This window comes from Taudactylus pleione, unplaced genomic scaffold (assembly GCF_031769625.1).
Source record: "Taudactylus pleione unplaced genomic scaffold, aTauple2 ptg000296l, whole genome shotgun sequence".
Lineage (NCBI taxonomy): Eukaryota > Metazoa > Chordata > Amphibia > Anura > Myobatrachidae > Taudactylus > Taudactylus pleione.
The window spans coordinates 7887112-7911122 of NW_028284698.1; the positions used below are offsets into that span (position 1 = coordinate 7887112).

General features: G+C 44.6%; 1 protein-coding gene across 3 annotated transcripts in view; it reads left to right on the forward strand.

The window, feature by feature from the left end:
- AMOT (angiomotin) overlaps window positions 1-24011 on the forward strand; it is an 85803-nt gene that overhangs the window by 46435 nt on the left and 15357 nt on the right. For all 3 annotated transcript variants that reach the window (XM_088482836.1, XM_088482835.1, XM_088482837.1), the window contains 3 exons: window positions 4486-4631; window positions 15365-15514; window positions 19067-19257. In XM_088482836.1, the coding sequence (XP_088338962.1) occupies window positions 4486-4631; window positions 15365-15514; window positions 19067-19257 (487 nt within the window). The remainder of the gene's footprint in view (window positions 1-4485; window positions 4632-15364; window positions 15515-19066; window positions 19258-24011) is intronic.

The following is a 24011-nucleotide window of genomic DNA, read 5'->3' on the forward strand; positions in this document are numbered from 1 at the left end:
TGGCCATGGTTATGGGCCTACCCACCGCGCCCAGGTAATCTCTGAGGGTAGGTCCCTAACATACTGGGGTTGAAATCCAGAGCGCAGGAAACCCCCAAACCAGCCCAGCTGAGCCACCCCAGGGCATCACTCCAATAAGGAAAGGTGAAGTGTAAAAAGGTGTAGGATAGATAAGAGCAGCAGCTGCTGCATGTAGGGAGGTGAAAAATAAAGATGTGAAAATAATAAATAAATATTAAACAAACAATGAAAGTGCAAAATTGGAGATGGTCAGATCAGGACAATCTTAAAAATTGGTCCACTTGACATGGAATGACCATACAGCCATGGCGAAAGTTTTGAGAATTATACAAGTATTGGTTTTCACAAAGTCAGCTGCTTCAGTTTTCATGATGGCAATTTGCATATACTCCAGAATGTCATGAAGAGTGATCAGATGAATTGCAATTAATTGCAAAGTCCCTCTTTGCCATGAAAATAAACTTAATCCCAAAAACATTTCCACTGCATTTCAGCCCTGCCACAAAAGAACCAGCTGACATCAGGTCAGTGATTCTCTCGTTAACACAGGTGAGTGTGTTGACGAGGACAAGTCTAGAGATCACTCTGAGATGCTGATTGAGTTAGAATAACAGACTGAAATCTTTAAAAGGAGGGTGGAGCTTGAAATCATTGTTCTTCCTCTGTTAACCTTGGCTACCTGCAAGGGAACACGTGCAGTCATCATTGCTTTGCACAAAAAGGGCTTCACAGGTAAGGATATTGCTGCTAGTAAGATTGCACCTAAATCAACCATTTACTGGATCATCAAGAACTTCAAGGAGAGAGGTTCAATAGTTGTGAAGAAGGCTTCAGGGCGCCCAAGAACGTCCAGCAAGAGCCAGGACCGTCTCCTAAAGTTGATTTAGTTGCGTGATCGGGAACCCCACCAGTGCAGGCAGGTATGAGTGCATCTTCACACACAGTGAGGCAAAGACTTTTGGAGGATGGCTTGGTGTCAAGGGCAGGAAAGAAGCCACTTCTCTCCAGGAAAAACATCAGGGACAGACTGATATTCTGCAAAAGGTACAGGCATTGGACTGCTGAGTACTGGGGTAAAGTTATTTTCTCTGATGAATCCCCTATCAGATTGTTTTTGGCATCTGCAAAAACGCTTGTCTGGAGAAGGAAAGGTGAGCGTTACCATCAGTCCTGTGTCATGCCAACAGTCAAGCATCCTGAGACCATTCATGTGTGGGGTTGCTTCTCAGCCAAGGGAGTGGGCTCACTCACAATTTTGCCTAAGAACACAGCCATGAATAAAGAATGGTATCAAAACATCCTCCAAGAGCAAATTCTCCCAACCATCCAAGAACAGTTTGGTGACGAACAATACCTATTCCAGCATGATGGAGCACCTTGCCATAAGGCAAAAGTGATAACTTATTGGCTCGGGGAACAAAACATCGAAATTTGGGGTTCATGGCCTGATATTCCCCAGACCTTAATCCCATTGAGAACTTGTGGTCAATCCTGAAGGGGTGGGTGGACAAACAAACACCCACAAATTCTGACAAACTCCAAGCATTGATTAGGCAAGAATGGGCGGTCATCACTCAGTATGTGGCCCAGAAGTTGATTGACAGCATGCCAAGGCGAATTGCAGTGGTCTTGAAAAAAGAAGGGTCAACACTGCAAATATTGACTCTGCATAAATTTAATGTAATTGTCAAAAAAAACCCTGAGACACTTATGACATGCTTGTAATTTTACTTCAGTATACAATAGTAAGATCTGACAAAAAGGTCTAAAAACACTGAAGCAGCAAACTTTGTGAAAACCAATACTTGTCATTCTCAAAACTTTTGGCCATGGCTGTATGTTGACAAGCTGACAATCAAGATTGTCAATGTTGATGTTTGACATGTCGATATAATGTATATGTCCAACATTCTGTTGTTGTCATTCGAAAAGTCAACAATATATACCTCACCCTTATCTGCCATATAGATGCCCAAGCTTAGCACGCAACAGTGTTAGAGACCCATTTATCCTATCAAGAATTATTGGAATCGGGTGTTGGAAATTTAGGATGCATAGTTACTAAATACTTCAGAATTTATTCAAAACACAACAAATCATGAAGCCCTGTATAAAGGTTTTTAGTGTAATATAGGAAAAAAAAGGCCTGGACTGAGATTGTTAAGCTTCCCAAAAATATTCATAGTTCATACAGAATTTTATTGGCACTCCACAATAAGAATCTTCGAATATTTATGCTTAAGTGAAACATCATGATCCCTTTCTTGTATATTAGATATAACATGACGACAATGTCTTAGTGAAACTGTGCCCAGTTCGTGCCCTGTCAAGAGCTTTCTCTCTCATTAGTTTATGGCCTAGAGTTTACCACAGATTTCCACCCCTCTCTCAAGCCCACACCCAGCTGTTTGGTATGTGTAGTTGGAAATAGATGGATGTTAAAGTGATGTTGTTTATAATTACTATTTAATTGAGTGAGTCAAAGGATTGGCACTAGCCGAGAGGGAAGGAACAATAACAGCCATTTAAAAGAAAGCTTTGCCCTCTGTTGCAAAATATGGACAGGGGGCCTGTTTCAGCTTGGATCGCAGTTGCTAATATGCACGCAATCGGCCGATTGTTGCGTTTTGCGCATTTGTATGCAAAGCACTGCGTGTGCGCAAACCTGCCACTGCGATCGAGACTGAGGGCCTGATTCAGAGCCGGACGCTCTGACCAGAGCGCTTGCTCTGAATCAGGGCCCTCCTATCAAAAAATGGAGTGGCCTCCTGGCCATTCGCATAACTGTGGGTGACCACCCACAGCTTATGCGAGCGGCCAAAATGATGGTCGTGATGGTCAAGACCATTGCGACCATCGGATTGCAACGAGACCCTGCGGTAGGGTCTCGCTGCCGCAAGCCCTGGAGTGCTTTTGGCTCTATCAGAGCCAAAAGCACTCCCACTGACATCACTTGTGATGTCAGTGGGGCCGGCCCCAGACGGTAGGCGTTCCCATCGGAACGCCTCCGTTTGTGCAGCAACGCGCCCGGCACGCCCACCAAAGGGGGCGTGCTGTCACTCACCATCTACAGCACGCCCCCTTTGGTGCGAGACCCGGAGCGACGGCTGAATCAGGTCTGAATCAGGCCCTGAGATCGCAGAGGCTACGCAGACCCATCGCAGAGTGATTGACAGTAAGTGCCATTTGTGGGTGGTGATGAGGGGGTGGTGGAACGAACGCAGGCATGCTAGTGTGTTTCAACGGCGTTGCAGGGGCATGCATAAATTATCCACTGCGATTGCATACGCAGCCTTGAAGCCTCATAGTGTGCGTGGCTGTTAGCAATTTCTGAGTAAGGTTAGAGCTTGTGCAACTGTGCGTGAGGCTGCGATTGTACTCGATTGTACCGATGGTTTTGCAGTCTTGCTAAACATTACGGATGTGTGGTAAGTAAAATGTTCATCCTTATGTAGTGCTGTGGTGGCATAGCGATCGCAATGAATTTGCATACTATCACAGTTGAACTGCCTGTGCAATCGCTATTGCAATCGCAGTTGTGATCCGTAGTGAATCAGACCCAGTGTGCATAAGGGAGATCAGACAGCAGGTAGTAATGCAAACTGCTAGCCCCATCTGTTATGATTAAGGCTCCCTATTCCAGATGTCCACATTTATTTTTCTTGTATCTCATATAATGTCTATAGATTGAACTTCCTTGTCCTGATGCTACCACATTATCATTTTCTCTCTATGAGAACGGTGTCTGGATGGAAAGATATAATCTTTTATGTTTTATTTGAAATATTATTAGCTTTCACCTGGGAACTCCATGACAGACTTTCAAACATTCTCACTAGAAAAGATGCTTGGGCCCTCTTATTAGCAGGACCTTTACCTCTTGATGAGTAAACCCCATACCTTACTAGCAAGATGGATACATGCAGATTTTAACACTAAATTCATATTGAACACTTGTGATCTTAATTGTATTGCTACGCCTGATCCAGCTGAAGCTTTACAGTGCTTTAGTATTTTTATTATGCAAAATTGCATTTAGGTGATAAGGCTTCTGATATCAATTTACCTCTGAATAACTGTTAGTACATCACAAGCTCCTTGTCCTTCTTTACCCCAAACATGGTTAAATGTAATTCAAATATACTTTAGATACCCTTGGTCCATGACTGGAAGACAATTTGTGTGTCAATGTAATAGTTAACTATGGCTTCCTTTAAAAACTTGTACAAAGGAATAGCGGGGAATTCAATTGTTTACTAGCGCCCACAGCTCCCGTTTAAATTGATTTCTGCTGTCATATAAACAAATATCAAAATATTAGTAAGTGAAATGAGAGTGGAACACTCTCCTATTATCGGCGATAGCGTTTCTCACATACAGTGGACTCTGGGATGATGCATTTTTATAGGTGCAAGTATGAAGAATTTGGAGAAAAAAATAAATACATTCATTATTTCTTCGTAGACAAAGAAATACAGCGAGAGAAAGAGAAGCTGGAGATGGAACTGTCCTCTTTACGTTCCATGAATGAAGACCAAAGAAGGCATATTGAGATCCGGGACCAGGCCCTAAACAATGCACAGGCCAAAGTGGTGAAGCTGGAAGAAGAAGTAAGTTTGGGCCAATCACATAGTCTTGGGTGTTAGTTCAAGCAATAATTTTTTTTTTTTTTTATCTTATTAAACTGAGCTCAGTCCAACATTTGGTATTGAATTCTTGTGTTCATATGAACAGCAGACCTTCACAGTGTAATCCAAGGAGGCCAGTTAGGTCAGATAGGAGCCAATATGTTGTCACTTTTCACATGTAAAGACAGGGAAAGTTTTATTGTCCCAACCACCTAAATTCTGCTAAATGTTGATGATCTAGTGACTTTACCGAGAGCTAGCCAACAGCTCATGTCTTTCACATTACTGTTGCAATGCAATGTTACATTTCCATGTGGCCAATACTGCATGGCTAGTATTGGTTAGTTAGTGTTGGTTAGCATGGTTAGTATTATCATCTCTGTAAAGCTGTTACGTGTTGGTTGCTCAGGCAAAAGTCAGTACAAATCTGCATCTTATCACCCATTACATTCCTGGCCATTTTTACCACTCATTCTTCTGTAAGTTGAACAACATTCCCCAACCTGTCAGCTCCCATCTTCTAGCGAGCCACAAGCTAAATGCCAGATTTACCTTTAACCGATTCAGTAGCTGTAAAATACATTGACCAGGCTTAGGCTCTGTCTGGGTGGAAAACTGGAAATCAGGCTGGACGCACTTCACACTTACGCTGCCTGGAGTCTGGGCAGTGTCTGGGATAGAGGAATGTTTGGTAGGTGGAAATGGAACCATTTTTTATTTTCTTGTCTTACGGTCTGGAAAACATCAGGCTGTTTCTAACATTCCATGGAGGGAGGAAGGTTACTGATCAGCATCGGGGAGACCTGCGAGACAGCCCGCACGCCTGCATACCCCCAGCATCTTTCTTTTACTATTTTAAACATCTGTGCTTGCTGGCTAATTATAAAAATATTTCAAGTTTCAGGTTTAATCTCCCAAAATAAACAACAACGCTGCACTTTCTAACATCTCACTGTGTTTTCAAAGTTTTGCATTTGTTTAGGAATTAATCTGGATGAAAATAAATATATATATATATATATATATATATATATATATATATATATATATATATATATATATATAATGGTTTTACTAATATAAATAGAACATGGTATAATATACACATAAAAACACCCCAAACACACACTGAAGTGCCAAAAGTCATGGGATAGATGCCTAGTATTGTGTAGGACCCCTGTATTGGACAGAAGACCTCTGGGGAAAAGTTTACCCATAGAGTTTGGATAGCTTCCCACAGCTCCCTGATATTTTTAGGTGCATGATATTGGGTGTGAATGGACCTCTCCACCACGTCCCATAAATCAGGGGTGGCCATCCCGCGGCTCTCGAGCTGCATGTGGCTCTTTTGGTTTTAAGATGCGGCTCCCCCCACTGGAACTGGGACCACTGTTCTCTGACGCGATCAGAGACTAAAGAAGCCTCTGATCACTTCAGAGGCCAGCATTCCCAGTACGCTGGTTACGTCATGATGTCACCCGCGATGTGAGGAGCCTGCCCTGTATGCCTGCTGGAACTAGTTAGATCCAGTCAGAGGCAGCGTCAGCGGAAGCCAGAGCCAGCGTGGTCAGGTATGGACTGGGCTGGGCACTGCTTAAAGGGCACAACTTTTGGGGGCACAAATACAGGGGGCACTGCATAAGGGGCACAAATACAGGGGGCACTGCATAAGGGACACAAATACAGGGGGCACTGCATAAGGGGCACAAATACAGAGGGTACTGCATAAGGGTCACAAATACAGGGGGAACTGCATAAGGGACACAAATACAGGGGGCACTGCATAAGAGGCACAAATACAGGGGGTAAAAATACAGGTGGCAGTGCATAAGGGGCACATCTACAAGTGACACTGCATAAGGGGCACAAATACAGGTGGCACTGCATAAGGGGCACAACTACAGGGGGCACTACATAAGTACTGAGGTCTATACTGTCGCTCCTCCACCCCGCCGGAGCAGAACACCGGTACTGATCTGGGGATGTTGGTGGGTGTCTGGGGTCGCTGCTAGCGGTGACCCCGGATTACCCGGACTGTGGCCGGTTTCAAAGGGGCAGGTAAGTGGCGGGGCCCCGCAGAGGGTACCTGCCGATACAGAGTCCTTGGTCCTCAAGCAGGGGGCTCCCTGGGGACAGGCTGCGTGTGGAGCCAGGTATTAACCTGCACTTCCACTAGACCACCAGGGACAGCGGGCTGAAACAGAGCGGTTAAGCTCCAGCGTCTCGGGGGTTAATTTCATGCCAGGGGAGCGCGCCTTCCCTGTCTCACAGCCGGCGCCTCCCCTGCTGCACATTGCCTTTCCATAGCGGTCTGGCGGGCTGTTTCAGCGATCCTCCCCGGGGCCCGCCTCCTCTCTGCTCCTCGGCGGCCAGTTTCAAGAAGTGTGCAAACGCTGCTGGAAGCTGAATACAGGTGGCATCGCGGTCCGGGTTCCCCCGCATACCTCTCCTCCTATTAAGGTCAGAGTATGCAGCACTGTTTCCTACCAGGCTCTGTCTCTGTGTAGTTGATCATAGTGCTGGTAGTGCAGGGATTTATTTCTGCATTGTATGTAACTTAATGCTAGTGCTGTCTGCCTGTACTTTCACTCTGACTGTCAGCCATTTTACTATCCTCTGCTAAAGCCCTTGCGGTGCGGTGTTGCAGGGTGTTCATTGCCTCACAGTAATGGTGCGTACACACTGGGCGATTAAAGTGGACGACTGAACGATAACGATATCGTTATCGTTCAGTCGTCCACTTTATCGTCCATTTTTAACACAAAAAAGATGAACGATGATGACGACGCGCGTTCCCGCGGGTCGTTCGTCATCATCGTTCATCGCGCTGACATGCAGGCCAACCTGACGACCTCGTCAGGTTGCTGCATGTCAGGGAATGGGTGAGAGAGCCCGGCGCTGAACGATATCGCTAATGATATCGTTCAGCGGCTGTGCTCAATGTCATGAACGACATTGAGCACAGCCTGCCGGGGACACTAGACGATATCGCTCAGGGAGCATATCATCTAGTGTGTATGCACCTTAACAGTAGTTTTCAGTGAGGTGAGTCACACACACTCCGTTACACTCATCATGTCTGAGAGTGAACGTGACTTTCTTCTTCAGCTAAAGTGTACCACATGTAATGTACCATTAGCGGATGGGTGTTGGAAACACTGAGGGTTTATGTAGGGCATGTTACCTCCTATCACGCCCAATCTCCGTTACTGCGCCTGTGCAGGAACCGCCCTGGGCTTGTTTTGCTAAGGCACTTACAACCCTTGTGGGCCAGCCTGCGATGCCCCCTGCGTTTCCCCAAATGGGGTTATCTCAGCAGTCGGTAGTCTCATCACCCATGTAGGGGTTCCCCAGGCAGCTGATGGTACCCCAGTCTCTCCCGCTTTCGCCCCCCCAGGTCTTGCAGGAGCCTGCGTGGGTGGGTGAATTCATTGTCCAATACGGTACAACACCTGATGGACGTTTTACAGGGGGAGTCATCAATGCGGCCTTTAGTGTCTCAGATGGCTCAGTATGATGAGGATGACATGATTTCTGATGATGGTGAGATATTTGACTTTCCAGACCAGAAGCCCCTTCGTACTAAGGAGGCGGAGTCTAAGTCTAAAGTCTATATACCTGGCCTTATACGGGCAGTCCGTGCGGCCTTGGTTATTAAGGATGACTATCCCCCCGTGGCCAAATCCAAATACGCCTTCTTTAAGGATATTAAGGGTTATGCCACTGTATTTCCTCTATCTGGTCAGTTAGTGGAGCATTTAGAGGAGGCGTGGAAAAATCTGGGTAAGCGGTACCAGCCTCAAAAACGTTTGCATACCCCTTTGCGGATAATTATTTTTCCAAGTGGGAAACTCCTCCACAAGTGGATTCGCATGTCATACGCCTAGTGAGGAGTGCTACATTACCCATACCCTCCATGTCCTCCTTAAAGGATGCTACCGATCGCAAGGTAGAAATATGCCTGAAATCCATTTATTCCCTTGCTGGAGGGGCGTCCAGACCGGCTATGGCCGTGTGCTGGGTGGCCAGAGCCATGGAGCGCTGGGCAGATAGCTTGACTCTTCACCTGAGCAGGTGGAGTTAGTGGGCAATCTTAGAGACTCAGCCATGTACATTAATGAGGCAGCTTTGGATATAGGTCTCCTCACTTCCAGAATCTCCTCGGCAGCAGTAGCGGCTCGCCACGCCCTCTGGTTGCGCTCTTTGAAAGCGGATGCAGATTCCAAAATGTGATTGGAATGCTTACCCTTTAATGGACAGGTCCTGTTTGGCCCTGATCTGGACAAAATTGTGGCCACTCTGGCAGCAGCTAAGTCTGCGTGTCTGCCATCGGCTACAGTCCCATCAGGGTCGGGTTCTTCGTCCTTTTGGCCCTATAGAGCCCAGGGTAAGTCTAAAGTACAGTCCTTTCCTAGACAGTCAGGGGCCAAGAAATCTGCCAAGCCAAAGAAACAGGCTTGGATACAAGACGTCCTACTCCCAAGTCGGACGATAAACCTTCAGCCTCACGGGATGGGCCTTTCCTTGGGGGACCCCAAAGTGGGAGGCCAGCTTCTTCAGTTCGCCCAGTGCTGGTGTCTGACCACCACGGACACTTGGGTAAGAGAAGTGGTCTTTCGGGGGTACGCCCTCTCCTTCCGGTGGAGGCCTCCCAGCCGATATTTCACCACGGGTCTTCTGTCAGATCAAGACAAGGCCCTGGAATTCCGGAAAGTGTTACACTCTATGCTCCAGGCCATTGTCCCAGTGGGGTTTGGGGTATTACTAAAATCTCTTTCTGGTACAGAAACCCAATGGGTCTTACAGGCCAATCCTCAACCTCAAATCCCTCAACAAATCCTTGAGGATTCCTCTGTTCAGGATGGAGACCCTGCGTTCCATCATTTTGGTGATGGAGCCTGGGGATTTTATGGTGTTGCTAGATATTCAGGATGCCTACCTGCATATCCCCATTGTCTCAGCACACCAGCGTTTCCTCAGGTTTGCAGTGGTCGACCAACACTTCCAGTTTCAGGCACTGCCCTTTGGTCTGGTCACGGCGCCTCGAGTGTTTACCAAAGTCATGGCAGTTATGGCAGCCCACCTGTGGATACAGGGGGTCCGCTTGTTGCCCTATCTGGACGACCTCCTGTTGTTGGCATAGTCTCCAGAGATACTTCAGTGCGATCTGCAACTGACAGTCTCTGTGTTGCAGACTCATGGCTGGCTGATTTAAACTGGATGAAGTCCTCCCTGGTTCCCTCACAGAGGATGCTCCATCTCGGAGCTCTGTTGGACTCCCAACATCAGAGGATATTTGTGACAGAGGAAAAGATCTCTGCATTACAGGCAAGAGTACGCAGTTGCCTGCAGAGTCGCCGGGTGTCTATTCACTCGGCGATGAGGTTACTGGGATCCATGGTGTCAACGTTCGACTTGGTGGAGTACACCCAGTTTAACTCCAGACCTCTGCAGAAGTTGATCCTCTCCAGATGGAATGGGTTGCCCCATCGGATAAAGACAGACAATGGTGCTTTCCCCCGGAGGTACATCTGTCTCTGGCCTGGTGGCTGCAGACTGCTCACCTGAACAGGTGGATTGCGGACTGGGTCCTTCTGATGACGGACGCCAGTCTCCGGGGCTGGGGAGCAGTGACTGGTCCGCACTTCTTCCGGGGAAGGTGGACGCCAGCAGAATCTGCGCTTCCAATAAACATCTTGGAACTTTGGGCAGTATTCAAAGCTCTCCAACAAGCAAGACATGTCCTCCACGGAAAACCTGTGCAGGTGCAGTCGGACCACACAACCACGGTGGCTTACATAAACCGCCAAAGAGGAACCCGCAGTCAGGCGGCCCTGACAGGTGTCCCGCATTCTAGCTTGGGTGGAAGACAATCTCCCTGCCATCTCAGCAGTGTTCATACCAGGAGTCCTCAACTGGGAAGCAGACTTTCTCAGCCGTCAAGACGTGCATCCAGGAGAATGGTCTCTTCACCAGGAGGTGTTTCAGCTACTGGTGAACAAGTGGGGGCTTCTAGAGATGGACCTCATGGCCTCCTGACACAACAACAAGCTACCTGTGTACGGGTCAAGAACAAGAGACACAGAGGCACTTCTGATGGACGCTCTGTCAGTCAGGTGGACTTTCCAGTTTGCGTACCTCTTCCCTCCGTTCTCCCTTCTTCCTCGAGTGATTTGCAAATTCAAGCAAAAAGGTGGCACACTCCTGCTGATAGCTGCAGCGTGGCCCAGACGGCCCTGGTACTCAGATCTGCAGAGTCTCTCCATAGACACTCCGATGCTGTTGCCTCTACGTCCGTACCTGTTGTCTCAAGGTCCTTGCCATTACCCGTACCGGAGTCGTCTGTCTTTGACGGCGTGGCTGTTGAAACTACCCTCTTAAGGTCCGGGGCTTTTTCTAGCTCTGTAGTTAACACCATGCTCAGAGCTTGGTAACCGGCTTCTGCAAGAATTTACCACCGAGTGTGGCATACTTTCTTCGAATGGTGTCGCCCTAGAGGCTATGATCCTCAGGTCTATAGGATATCCAGGGTTTTGGCTTTCCTACAGGCGGGCTTAGATCATGGTCTTTGCCTTGCTTCCCTGAAGGTGCAGGTTTCTGCCCTGTCTGTATGGTTTCAGCGTAGGATTGCTACTCTTCCTGATGTCCGCACCTTTATGCAAGGTGTACTTCGCATTCAGCCTCCCTTTGTTCCACCAGTGGCTCCTTGGGATTTGGCTGTGGTCCTGAGGGCTCTCCAAGGACCGCCATTTGAACCACTGGGCTCAGTGGATTTAAAATGGCTTACAGCTAAGACTGTGTTTCTTCTGGCCATTGCTTAGGTCAGAAGGGTGTCATATTTGGGGGCCCTCCCTTTCTGATTTTTCATAGAGATAGGGCGGTGCCTCGCACTCGCCCTGGTTTTCTACCTAAGGTGGTATCTAGTTTCCACATTAATGAGGAAATCATAGTACCGGCCTTTAATTCCCCAGACCTCTCAGCTGGTGAGGCCTCCTTGGATGTGGTACGGGCTCTAAGGATTTATGTTGACCGTACCAGTCCATTTCAAAAATCGGACTCCTTGTTTGTCCTCTATGGTTTCCATAAGAAAGGTTGGCCTGCCACAAAGCAAACTTTGTCAGGATGGATTCGCATGGTGATTTCTGAGGCTTACATTCATGGAAAGAACTTACCGTTGTTATCTCTATTTCTACGAAGTCCATAGGGTTCCACAGGACTCCTGCCTTGACACACCAGTACTGCAGATGGGCTTTGATCTGGTCACCAGTCTTTCCATCTCCTTCTGGTGAGAATGTGATTCTTGCGTGTTCCAGACTTTCTTCTCTCTATCTTCTCCTCCTCCGGCCTATGGCTTGTTACGTAACTGATTTGCCTTGGCTCGGGGGCGGGGTATAGGAGAGGGACCCCAGTGCATCCTGGGAGGCTGAAAACTTTAACTCTGTGGTGCCCGATGTCTCCGCCATTGCCTATACCCCCCCCCCCCAAGGCATCCTGTGGAATCCTATGGACTTCGTAGAAATAGAGGTAACAAGGGTATGTTCTTACCATATATCTTATTTTATGCTTATTGAGGGTAGGAGGATGGTTAAAATAAATTTGTTTTGGGATGCAGTTGCCCTGAACCCATAATATCCATATGTATGTATAAGAAAGTAAATAAAACATTCAGCACAAAAAAAAATGCATCTTACCATTACTGCTGCCAGTGGCACAGAAGGGAAATGAAAATGATTCCTCACTTTCTACAATATTACTTAAATTTCCCTACAGCCCAGCCCTGTTACTAGAGAGGCTGAGCATTACTGGGGTTGAGTCACTTGGAGTTTAGTGGCATATTCCTGGCCTTCTCTTGTGTTTTGCTCTGCCTGATGACAATTATGACTCTGTGATGGACTGGCATTGCTGGCCAACCTGATACCATAAGAGGTATCTTCAGCAGCCGGTATAAACACAGGGGATTCCTCTCATAGCTTTGTCAAGTGCATTCTAAAAGAGTCTGCTTGGCAAAGAGTTGGGATATACTAGATTCTTTACATACTAGAACGGTACCATAAAAGGCATGAGAATATCATGTCAGGACATACCTGCTTATTTCCCCTCTGCACATTTAATACTTTAATAATCATGACTGGGCTAGAAATGATTTCCTTTTTCTATTTGCATGGGTGAAAGGCCCTTTTTAAAGGATAACTCCAGCAAACATAAATTTGCACTACTATGGGGGGGTTCCATGTCTGGTAATGTTATAGCTCATGAGAACAGTACTGCATGTCACTCACTGACATGTATCTGACTGTGGGGCTGTAAGGTGAACATATAGTTTAGAATTGCAGCTCAGTACATTCAGGCAAATTGTTAGAAAATAATACTGTGCCTTTAGGATTTTCGCTGGGTTATCAACACTGGAAGCATCTGTCCTTGAGTCCCAGACTGGGTAATATCTGCCAGAGAGCACCCCACCCACAGCTCTGCTTGATGTTATTCTGTAATTAAATTATCTTTCATCCATATGTCTCTATCCTTATAATAGAATATACTACAAAGAAAGATTTTGCTTTCAACTATAAAAAAATAAATAATAAATATTTGCTTTGCTGCTGCCAGTACTGGGCATGAACGGGTTAATGAAAAATGATTCTTAGCAGTCTAAAATGTGACCAAACTGGTATACTGCTGCCTTGCCTCCCAAGTTACACACACACACACACACACACACACACACACACACACACACACACACACACACACACACACACACACACACACACACACACACACACACACACACGTACGTGTGCGGTCAGGTCTCCCTAGTGATGGGATCATTCACTTGCTGTGTCAGTTATATTATATAGTATCTTTGTAGCAATATAGGGGCTGGATGTATCCAGCATTGCATTTCGGATGTGATCCATCCCGCCACTTATCGCATGCATAGTGGCACTTATTAACGCCGTATGCATGTAGTATTGTGGTTAAAACGGCAAAGGACAGCTTTTGCGATAAGTTCTGTCCTTTGCAATGTGAGGACTTCTGGGAGTCCCATAGGCTTCTATTAGGCAATGGCATCTATAGATTGTGTTTCCTATCTGGTGCAAGCTCCGGAAAGTTTCGCTTTCCGGAGCCTGATGTATGTGGGAAATGCATACAAAACTCTACAAATGTCAATTTGTGGAGGTTTGATCGCATTTTAGTGTTAGTACATTCCATCATAAATCTCCTTAGGAAACCGATCGTAGACTTTTGTTCTATTTCTTTTTCAAATTTTTTTTTTTTCTATCACTTTTTTTCAAAAAATTAAAAAACAAACAAAGAATGCAGTCCTGAAAGTAAATTTGCATGGTGCAATACTGAGTATCCGCTCCTAGCCATACGTTTCTTTTGTTACTTGTCATCATCAAGGTGCATTATCATCAGCCCTATCCTTGGTGCAAAAGATAAAACTGGAGTATTTACTCTTCCTGCCAACTGTGCATAGCCCATAGTTCTGTCCGCATGCCCTCACTGAGCATTGCCTACATGAAAACTCCTGGTTACAGCCCAGTTACCCCACTCCAATTCATGGTGCAGCTAATATTTGTTGAAATCTACAGCACAAATACTTGCATACACCTGATTCTGGATCCTACAGAGTGCGAAAACCCAGCATGAATTGCTCTGCAAATGGGCACATTCCACTCTGCATCGAGTCCGGAATGAGAGGAAAACGGTAGCATACTAGAATGTAGTGTAATGCTTCACATCCATTGCTGATAGCCATAGATAACAATGGAGTGTTAGAATTCTGAAAACATCAGCACTCGGCAGGCATGGGTGAAAACCACGTAATACAATTTCTTATGGGAGAGAGAAGTACAACAGGTGATGTTTCAGAGGCGAATCCTCTTTTCTCACGCTGATACTTTGCCTGTTTTACTAATTATGGCCCTCATTCAGAGCCGTTCGCTATTTGCGTTCGTTCAAAAACAAGGGGTGGCTATTCTAATGATCCGTTCGTACATTGCAGTCTGTTCACACCTCTAAGTCTGAACGAGCGAGCAAAACATACGCTCTTTTATTTCTTAAAAACGCCCCCTGGCCGCTCGCACCATACGTCATGTCCGCTATTTATTAGATTAATCGAGTACATCGAACAGGATATGAACTGCTCGCTATTCTTGTGGTTGGTTTTTTCAACCGCTATTTTGCGAGCAGTTCTGAGTTTAAAAAAACCAAGTGACGTGGTCAATGACGCTGCTGTATTAATTATGCACTCCCATAATACGCCCGTTTTGACCTTTAAGCACGCCTGCGTTCTGATCTCCACTCCCCGTTTTCAAGCACCTTCCCCTGTTACCTCCCACATACGCCTCATTCTGTCACTCAAAATAGCAGGCACCCGCTATATTGCGTACAAACGATTTTCGGCCGCACTGACTGGTTCGCGCATGCGTACTAAAAACCGTACGCATGCGCAGATGTGCGAACATCGCTCGGAACGAGCGTACTGCCGCTAGCGAGTGGCTCTGAATGAGGGCCTATGTCTCCCACTTAATACATTTTGTAGTGTTTTCTTGCATCTCTGGTGAGTTATGATGTTTATGTATTTTATGTGACTGGGGAATCTAATGCAAAGGTTCTACAAACAGTCACAAAAGTATAATGCTCACAATGGAGACAATGGCTGTATCTCATCAAACATCTCTGCCATCTCCTTGCTTTATTTTCTCTCCTAGTTGAAGAAGAAGCAGGTGTATGTTGACAAAGTAGAGAAAATGCAACAGGCTTTGGCACAGCTGCAAGGTGCGTGCGAGAAGCGCGAACAACTGGAACACAGACTGCGGACCAGGCTGGAAAGGGAACTGGAATCTCTACGCATGCAGCAGGTAAGGCTAATGTTCTGATTTATGTATCCAAGAAAGCACATGGCCGTTCCACCTCCTTTTTATCAGTGCATAGGTGCAGCAGTGTCCATGCCATTGGCATGATCAGCATCTCAGAGATAAAAAACTGAGCAGATGAAACATGTTTCCTATTCTAGGGCAGACATAAAATAGAGGCACAGGGAGGGGACACAGAAATGCGCAGAGAGCACTTTTTGCATGGTTGCCTTTTGCTACAGTTCTTTACAAATGTCCCCTTTGTGCTCTGTTTTATCATTATAATTACACACGCATTAAATATACATTGGCTATCATACAAGAGTCCGGCAGACGCCCCAGAAATAGCCAGTATACATTTAGCTCTTTCTTTGGCCCAACCAAAGTGCTGCATGTGCACATTACTCAGAGAGCATTTACACAGTCAGGTCATTACTAACCCTCAGCCTTCCAAGAGTCCTGAATGAAGCTAGGAGAGGTGAACTGTGGTCAGCAGCTCCTGCAGAGAGCCAGCAAAACAATTGCCTTGTTTGTGTGTTGTGTCCAGAATGTAAACTTAATCAAGTTCCCCTCAAGCTGCTTCTTCAGGGACCAGGACCAGTCTTGTCAGAGGAGCACACTGTATATTGTGTCCTGCTCACATGTGGAGAGGAATTTTAACGAACTCTATATCAATGCCTCATTGTTCTGCTCTCTAATACTTTATACTGTTACCCTTTCCTGCATCCTGCTGGATCATGCATTATAATAGACTTTTATTGAAACTGCTTCTTAGGCACTTTAGATTTCTATATAAAAGCAGTATCTGTTGGCGTTATTGCAATATGTTGCAATTAGTTTGTTGTATTAAATGGCTATAATATAAACACACCATAGAGTGCTGAAATTCCCAGTTAATGGAGCCATGTTTTCAGGTAGAGAGTCACGTGCTCTGGACTGTTTTCTACAGCTACTAAACAATCTTCCATGCAACCTTTTTTTTTTCTATTCTACTAAGTTATTATTCACAGCTATTCAGTGTTCACATGAATGTTGTGCATGGTGTCTTGGCAAACAAAATCATTTTTAATTCTAAATAAAAATCATCAGGATGTGTTATGAATATAGAAAGCACATTAAACTGTCATATTGGATGCTCACAAAAGCCTCTCCTATAGAGTTGAATGGGCTATGCATCTAAATTGTAAGTGTAGAAGACCAATTCATTTTGTTTACCTTGCAGAGTTGGCTGTACCACAAGATGCATGCAGCTTGGCAGGAGTAGCATATGTTTCTGGGTTACTCTAGGAGAGAACAGTAGTATATGTGCCTGGTTACCACAGATGCGGCTTCAGTGTCAGTATAATGCTAAACTTACAGTGCACAATATAGTACATCTTTGGACAGTATTAATACTAAATTATAAAGTAGCATTTACTATGTAAAATGCGATTAAAACCAGATACAAAGGATCAAAGGAGAATCTGCTTTCTTGCTGCTGACTGATTGTAAATAACAATGTATTATTGTCCTCCTTTATTTAAATGGCGTCACAAAGGGTCCTGCAGCTCCTTATAAAGTACATAAGAATATGTCTGACCTAGACAAGAAAAAGACTTACAGTACAAAATATTGCAGAACATGGAGCACAAGGTTTATTAACATTGCTTCACCAGCAGTTGCCACACCCAAATCAGTAGCGCCAGCTGAACCCAAAGGTTTGGTGCCACTGTTGGCAGTGTGGAGGAGATAATGGTATAAGTGAGGAAAATCACATGAGGGAAGAGGGTCCTGCTTGTGAGAGCTTACACTCTAATCGGGAGTGGCAGACAGACATGGATGACACAGAGGGGAGAGGCAGTGAGTGAGAAGCATGGAGCAGTGGGTTAGGAATAGATTGCAGCAGCCATATTACAATAATAATAGTATTTAGTATGAGATATTCAGGTACATTCAGTCATTGAGAAGCGACCACTGATCGTCATTATAGTTCATAGAGCATCGGTGACTGATCCACTGACAGATGTATATGCACCATTCTTGCCGTCAGCAACGAGACATATTTGTTTGAAAACACCCTTCCTGTACTTTCTCTATGCTTACACCCCTCCAAATTCTGATCTGTCGCTCTAAGTGCAAGGATTCTAAGCACAACATTTCTCCCAGTGACCATAGGGATGGATATGTAACAATTCTTGGTGCTCATGCACAGTAGAAAAACTCTTCCTTGAGCCCCAAAGTTGGCTGTGTAAATCTGCTATCTATATATTGAAGTGAGAGTTTGATTCCAGTGCAGCCGCTCTAGTTTATTTCCTGGTTCCCACAATGCACTCTGTCCTGTGACGCCATACACCAGCCAATTCTAACACTTTTCATGACAGATTGCTCACTTCTTCATGAAAAAAGGAATTTATTCTATAGACACATAAAATCCTCAGAATGCAGGTATCTATAGGGCTTATAGTTGGGTTGGGTACTACGATATCCCGTTGGTCAGAATCCCAACTTTCACAATGCCAGCTGCAGAATCCCGACGCATGCTGGTGAGTATTCTAACCCCAACCCACCCCTCCCACAGCCTAACCTTAACCGTCCCCTTCGGCAGCCTAACCCTAACCGTTCCTTCCCGCAGCCTAACCCTAACCCTTCCCTAGTGCACAACTCTAATCCTCACGGTTGAGATTCTGACTGTCTGAATTTCAGAGCCGGTATTGTGATGGCCATCGGGATTCCGGAGCCGGTATTGTGATGGCCATCGGGATTCCGGAGCCGGTATTGTGATGGCCATCGGGATTCCGGAGCCGGTATTGTGATGGCCATCGGGATTCCGGAGCCGGTATTGTGATGGCCATCGGGATTCCGGAGCCGGTATTGTGATGGCCATCAGGATTCCGGAGCCGGTATTGTGATGGCCATCGGGATTCCGGAGCCGGTATTGTGATGGCCATCAGGATTCCGGAGCTGGTGGTGTTACCATCGGGGTTGTGACTGCCAGGATCCTGACTACATCCCTCATGGTTTCCCATAAATATTAAAACACTGATTCCAAACAAATGCACATAAAAAGACAGCCACTACAAATACAGCATGAGACAGGAGAGTGTGTGAACGAGCCCTAAGCCCTTATGCACAGCATCATGTGTATATATCTGCACATTCGCCAGTTTATATTTGTATGCTGTGTACAGCTCTTCTGGAAAGTCACTGCTCATGTAAGGCTGGGGCAGAGGCAGTGAATTTTAAAGCAGAAAAAAGACACACAAGGTCATAACGCGATTGCTGAAGTCTCACCCACCAAGATCTGCACATATATCCAACAGTGCAAGACTCCTACCCAGGCTTGTACTACTTCTTCTTAGCAGCTGTCAGTGTAATACATTGATTTGCAAATGGGCACTGAAAATCTTGGAAGCACATGTGTGTAATGGTGCTGGAGAAACCCATAGAAGGTGCATGTACAGGTTAGAGCTACCAGCGTCTTAAAGAGTTAGCTCAAAGGTTCACATCCTACTATGTTTTAGACACAAATTGCTAATGGTAGAAGATAAAACTCACATGAACTCTCTCCCTTTGTCACAGCGCCAGGGGAACTCTCAATCCACCAACGTTTCAGAGTATAATGCTGCTACTCTCATGGAGCTACTCCGGGAGAAAGAGGAGCGAGTGCTGGCCCTCGAGGCAGACATGACCAAGTGGGAGCAGAAGTACTTGGAGGAGAGCGTCATGAGACAGTTTGCATTGGATGCTGCCGCCACCGTGGCTGCACAGAGGTAGGTGACTATCTGTGTTATGGTTGCCTAAGCTGCTATCAAGTTACCAATTTTTAATTCTGTAAAATTAGCTATAATTGGGTGTTGCAGTATTTGTAACAAGATAGAATACATTCACATTATTATTTGTCCTCTTTGGCATTTCCTTAGTCTGTCTACATGCAGTAAGCTATTGCTGCTTATATTGAAGAGACTTTCTAAGATTAGATGTTCTCTATAGAGGAGAGAAGGACCAATGGAAGAATATGCCGTATGTTTGGTGTGGGCAGCACGGATGGTGTAATGTTAGCATTACTGCATCACAGTACTGTAGTCGTGTGTTCAATTACCCACCACGGACCTAAAGGTGCCCACACACTGGACGACTCGCAAAAGATGCAATGTCCTCAGCGATTTCCCTTGAACTCCCCAGGTAACTCACTGGCACTCCTGGACAGACAATATCTTGCTAAACTGTGCAATATAACTAGCGACCTATCGTGCGTCCTTAATGATTTCCAGTGCATCGTTAAGGAGATTGACAGATCCTACATGCAGTAGGTAAAATCTGAAGATACGACAAGCGACCCGCGGGACCGCACATTGGATCGTTATCGTTCCTGGAAGCTGCTCGATTGCACGTTTTTAAACTATGTATCGTTCTGATGCATCGTTTTCGTGCAAATCGTGCTTAAAATTGTCCAGTGTGTGGGCACCTTACCTCTGTGGTACTTGTATATTCCACCAGTGCTTGCGTGGGTTTCTTCCAGGTACTCCAGTTGCCTCCCAAATATATACTGGTAGGTTAATTGGTTCCTAACAAAGATTAACCTTAGTGTATGTACATGTGGTAGGGAATACAGATTGCATGCTCTACTGGGGGTAGGGACCGATGTGTATACACTGTAAAGTGCTATAGAAAATATATATATATTATAAATAACTTAAAAAATATATAGCATAATATATGTATATAATTTTCATCTATATATAAGGATGAGAACGTCAAACTTTTCACATTTTAATTTTGCGTATGGATTTGTCTGACTTTACATAAGCGAGTTGCTGTCCACTGATAACCAAACTTGTTGGGGTTAATGATCTGACACAATGTCAAGTGCTGAAATTCAGCCCATAGTTCCCAGGCTGTGCTGATGTAGGGAAAAGCTGGCCAAGCTGGGTGTGCACTGTGCAGTGCATTCTCTCCTTATCTTATCTTTGCCTGTTGTGTTCTTCCCAGGCCTGTGTGTTGGAATTTACTAGTTATTTCAGGGACATGGCTGTTTGAAGAGCTGAAAGTTGTAAAACCGCATATCTGTTAACTGGGACAATTATTGTAAGCACATTACTTAACTACTTATGCTCCAGCTATGTGGGCATTGTTTTAGCTTCTAATATACTTTATCCGTCTCCAAATGTGGGTCTAAGGTGCTGTTAACAGCTGATTAGCATGGTCAGAGGACAGTGGTTATTGTCTGTTAGCGCTGCTCACCTGACTGATGGGATAGTAGATGATGAGTACAGAGACTGATCTACCATCATTCCAAAGGTGCAAAATTTTGAAACTGTTTCAAATGCTATCAATTTTTACCTCTTTGACCATGAACATTTTTGTGGCACATTTGAGTTCTTACTCTAATCCTAAATCTGTGTGCGACTGAGACTTTAAACAGGACTTGGTTTGAACAAAAAGCTCTGGTCGCTACATTGTAGCATTTCGAATGCTGTTTAAGAGACTAATGTCGCACACAGATATACAGGTGTCACATATCAAATTAATCAGCACAGTCTCCTGGCGCGCCCTAGTGCATCGTATTGCGACTTAGACATATTTTCGCCCATCGCTGGCAGAGTCTCACGGGATCAGGTGCAACAAGAGGGGCTGTTTGACGCGACAACAAAGACGAGTGTGGACACATCTGTGTGTATATGTATGAATGTATATACATATATAAAATCCTAGTGGTGATCGGCACTCTCCGTCATTTAGTTACAGCTTACCGGGTGCCCTCCGTACAATTCGAATAGACCCAGGAATCGGGGGCACTCGCGGTTTTGTAATAATGAGGACAACAGTCCAATCTGATTCAACGTTTCGGTATAATTTCAACCGTCGTCAGGAATATTCCTGACGACGGTTGAAATTATACCGAAATGTTGAATCAGATTGGACTGTTGTCCTCATTATTACAAATCCGCGAGTGCCGCCGATTCCTGGTGTGTGTTTGTGTATATGTGTCTATATGTGTGTGTGTGTGTGTGTATATATATATATATAATATATATACATACATACATACATACATACATACATACATACATACATACATAATGAAAAACCGGCAGGCACTCAGACAGACTGGAAAAATTAAAACACTCCACAGCAGCTCTATAGTCAACGTTTCGGAGTGACCTCCTTTATCAAGACTGAATAACAAAATGCAGACAAAACACACATATAAATAACTTGCCACCAGCGTGACTGTAACCGACCCGATCTCCTGCCTGGCATGTCCCCATGACGTCACCCGCGCGACTGCTGTACAATCCGAGACTCTTCAGCGGGAGTGGCCATCTGCATACCAGCTGCCGACCAAACATCCCTCCCTGCCTGTCCCACTGACGTCACCAGTGCGGCTGACAGCCAATCGGGAGCTCTCCAGGGGGAGTGGTCTATAATGAAAGTGATGCATAACCGTCACCATAACACTAAAATATAAACAAAGGATGTATGCCTCTGTCAGTATGTAAAAACAATATGATCCAGAGAAGAAACTAATAGTAAACCCAGAATGGAGACATAGATATATATAGCATATGATCATAATCAGTACTGGCTAAATAAAAATATAGATGCAGTAACATATATAGCATGTGATCATAATCGGTACTGGCTAAATAAAGATATAGCTACAGTCACATAGATCAACCAAACTGGATAAACAGTATAACAGAGACAGCCAAAAGATCACATGACCTAAAAGAAATAGCCGATGCCAAAATAATAAACAATAGATCAGGATCAATGTAGCTACAAATATGTAACTAAAGATCAAACATCATATAGTCCCATATAGACCAAGTACAGTGCATATCATATAACGTATAACACAAATACAATCACAAAAAACAAGACAAAGATAATGTCTCGTTCAGACCCTTAGGGTGCACTGTTTGAAGTCTATGGATCCATTTAGACTCTTTCTGCAATAGGAGGCGATCCCGATCACCTCTCCTAGGATTTGCTGGCACATGGTCGATCATTTTATATCTGATCGTAGATAGATTATGTTGAAAATCTTTAAAATGTCTCAGTACCGGTTGATCGATGGGTTTACAATCCAATGCTGCTCTGATGCTAGACCTGTGCATGGCCATGCGTTCTTTTAATTGTCGGGACGTTTTACCTATATAAAATAATCCGCTGGGGCATCTGATTAAGTTTACAATGAATCTACTCGAACAGGTTAAAACATGTTTGATTTTGTAAATGTTACCTGACCTTGGATGAGAAAATGTGTCACCCGTTTCATGGAAGCTACAGGTAATGCAACCCGTGCATTTATAATTGCCTGGCTTTCGAGTAAGGAAATGAATGGATTTAGGTATATCCTATTGAGGATAGGGCTAAACAAAGAGCTCTAGCTATTAATAGAGAATCTACTTTACAATGCAAGTCCAAAAAATTGCAAGATAATAACATAGTTTGGACACAAAATTTTAGTGTTGCAAGTGCCACCATCATCATATCAGCCAGAAATATTTGGCCGATAGTTGCGGATAATCCACAGTTACCTGCATTACAAGATTGCTCGATATTGCCATCTTACCGACGGGGTCGTAATATCAAGGACTATATTGTCAAGAATGACATTAGTCAGATGGGTATACCTAAATCCAGTAGCTTCATTGAAACGTGTGACACGTTTTCTCATCCAAGGTCAGGTAACATTTACAAAATCAAACATGTTTTTTTAACCTGTTCGAGTAGATTCATTGTATACTTCATCAGATGCCCCAGCGGATTATTTTATATAGGTAAAATGTCCCGACAATTAAAAGAATGCATGGCCATGCACAGGGCTAGCATCAGAGCAGCATTGGATTGTAAACCCATCGATCAACCGATACCGAGACATTTTAAAGATTTTCAACATAATCTACGATCAGATATAAAATGATCGACCATGTGCCAGCCAATCCTAGGGGAGGTGATCGGGATCGCCTCCTATTGCAGAAAGAGTCTAAATGGATCCATAGACTTCAAACAGTGCACCCTAAGGGTCTGAACGAGACATTATCTTTGTCTTGTGATTGTATTTGTGTTATACGTTATATGATATGCTCTGTACTTGGTCTATATGGGACTATATGATGTTTGATCTTTAGTTACATATTTGTAGCTACATTGATCCTGATCTATTGTTTATTATTTTGGCGTTGGCTATTTCTTCTAGGCCATGTGATCTTTTGGCTGTCTCTGTTATACTGTTTATCCAGTTTGGTTGATTTATGTGACTGTAGCTATATCTTTATTTAGCCAGTACCGATTATGATCACATGCTATATATGTTACTGCAGCTATATTTTTATTTAGCCAGTACTGATTATGATCATATGCTATATATATCTATGTCTCCATTCTGGGTTTACTATTAGTTTCTTCTCTGGATCATATTGTTTTTACATACTGACAGAGGCATACGTCCTTTGTTTATATTTTAGTGTTATGGTGACGGTTATGCATCACTTTCATTATAGACCACTCCCCCTGG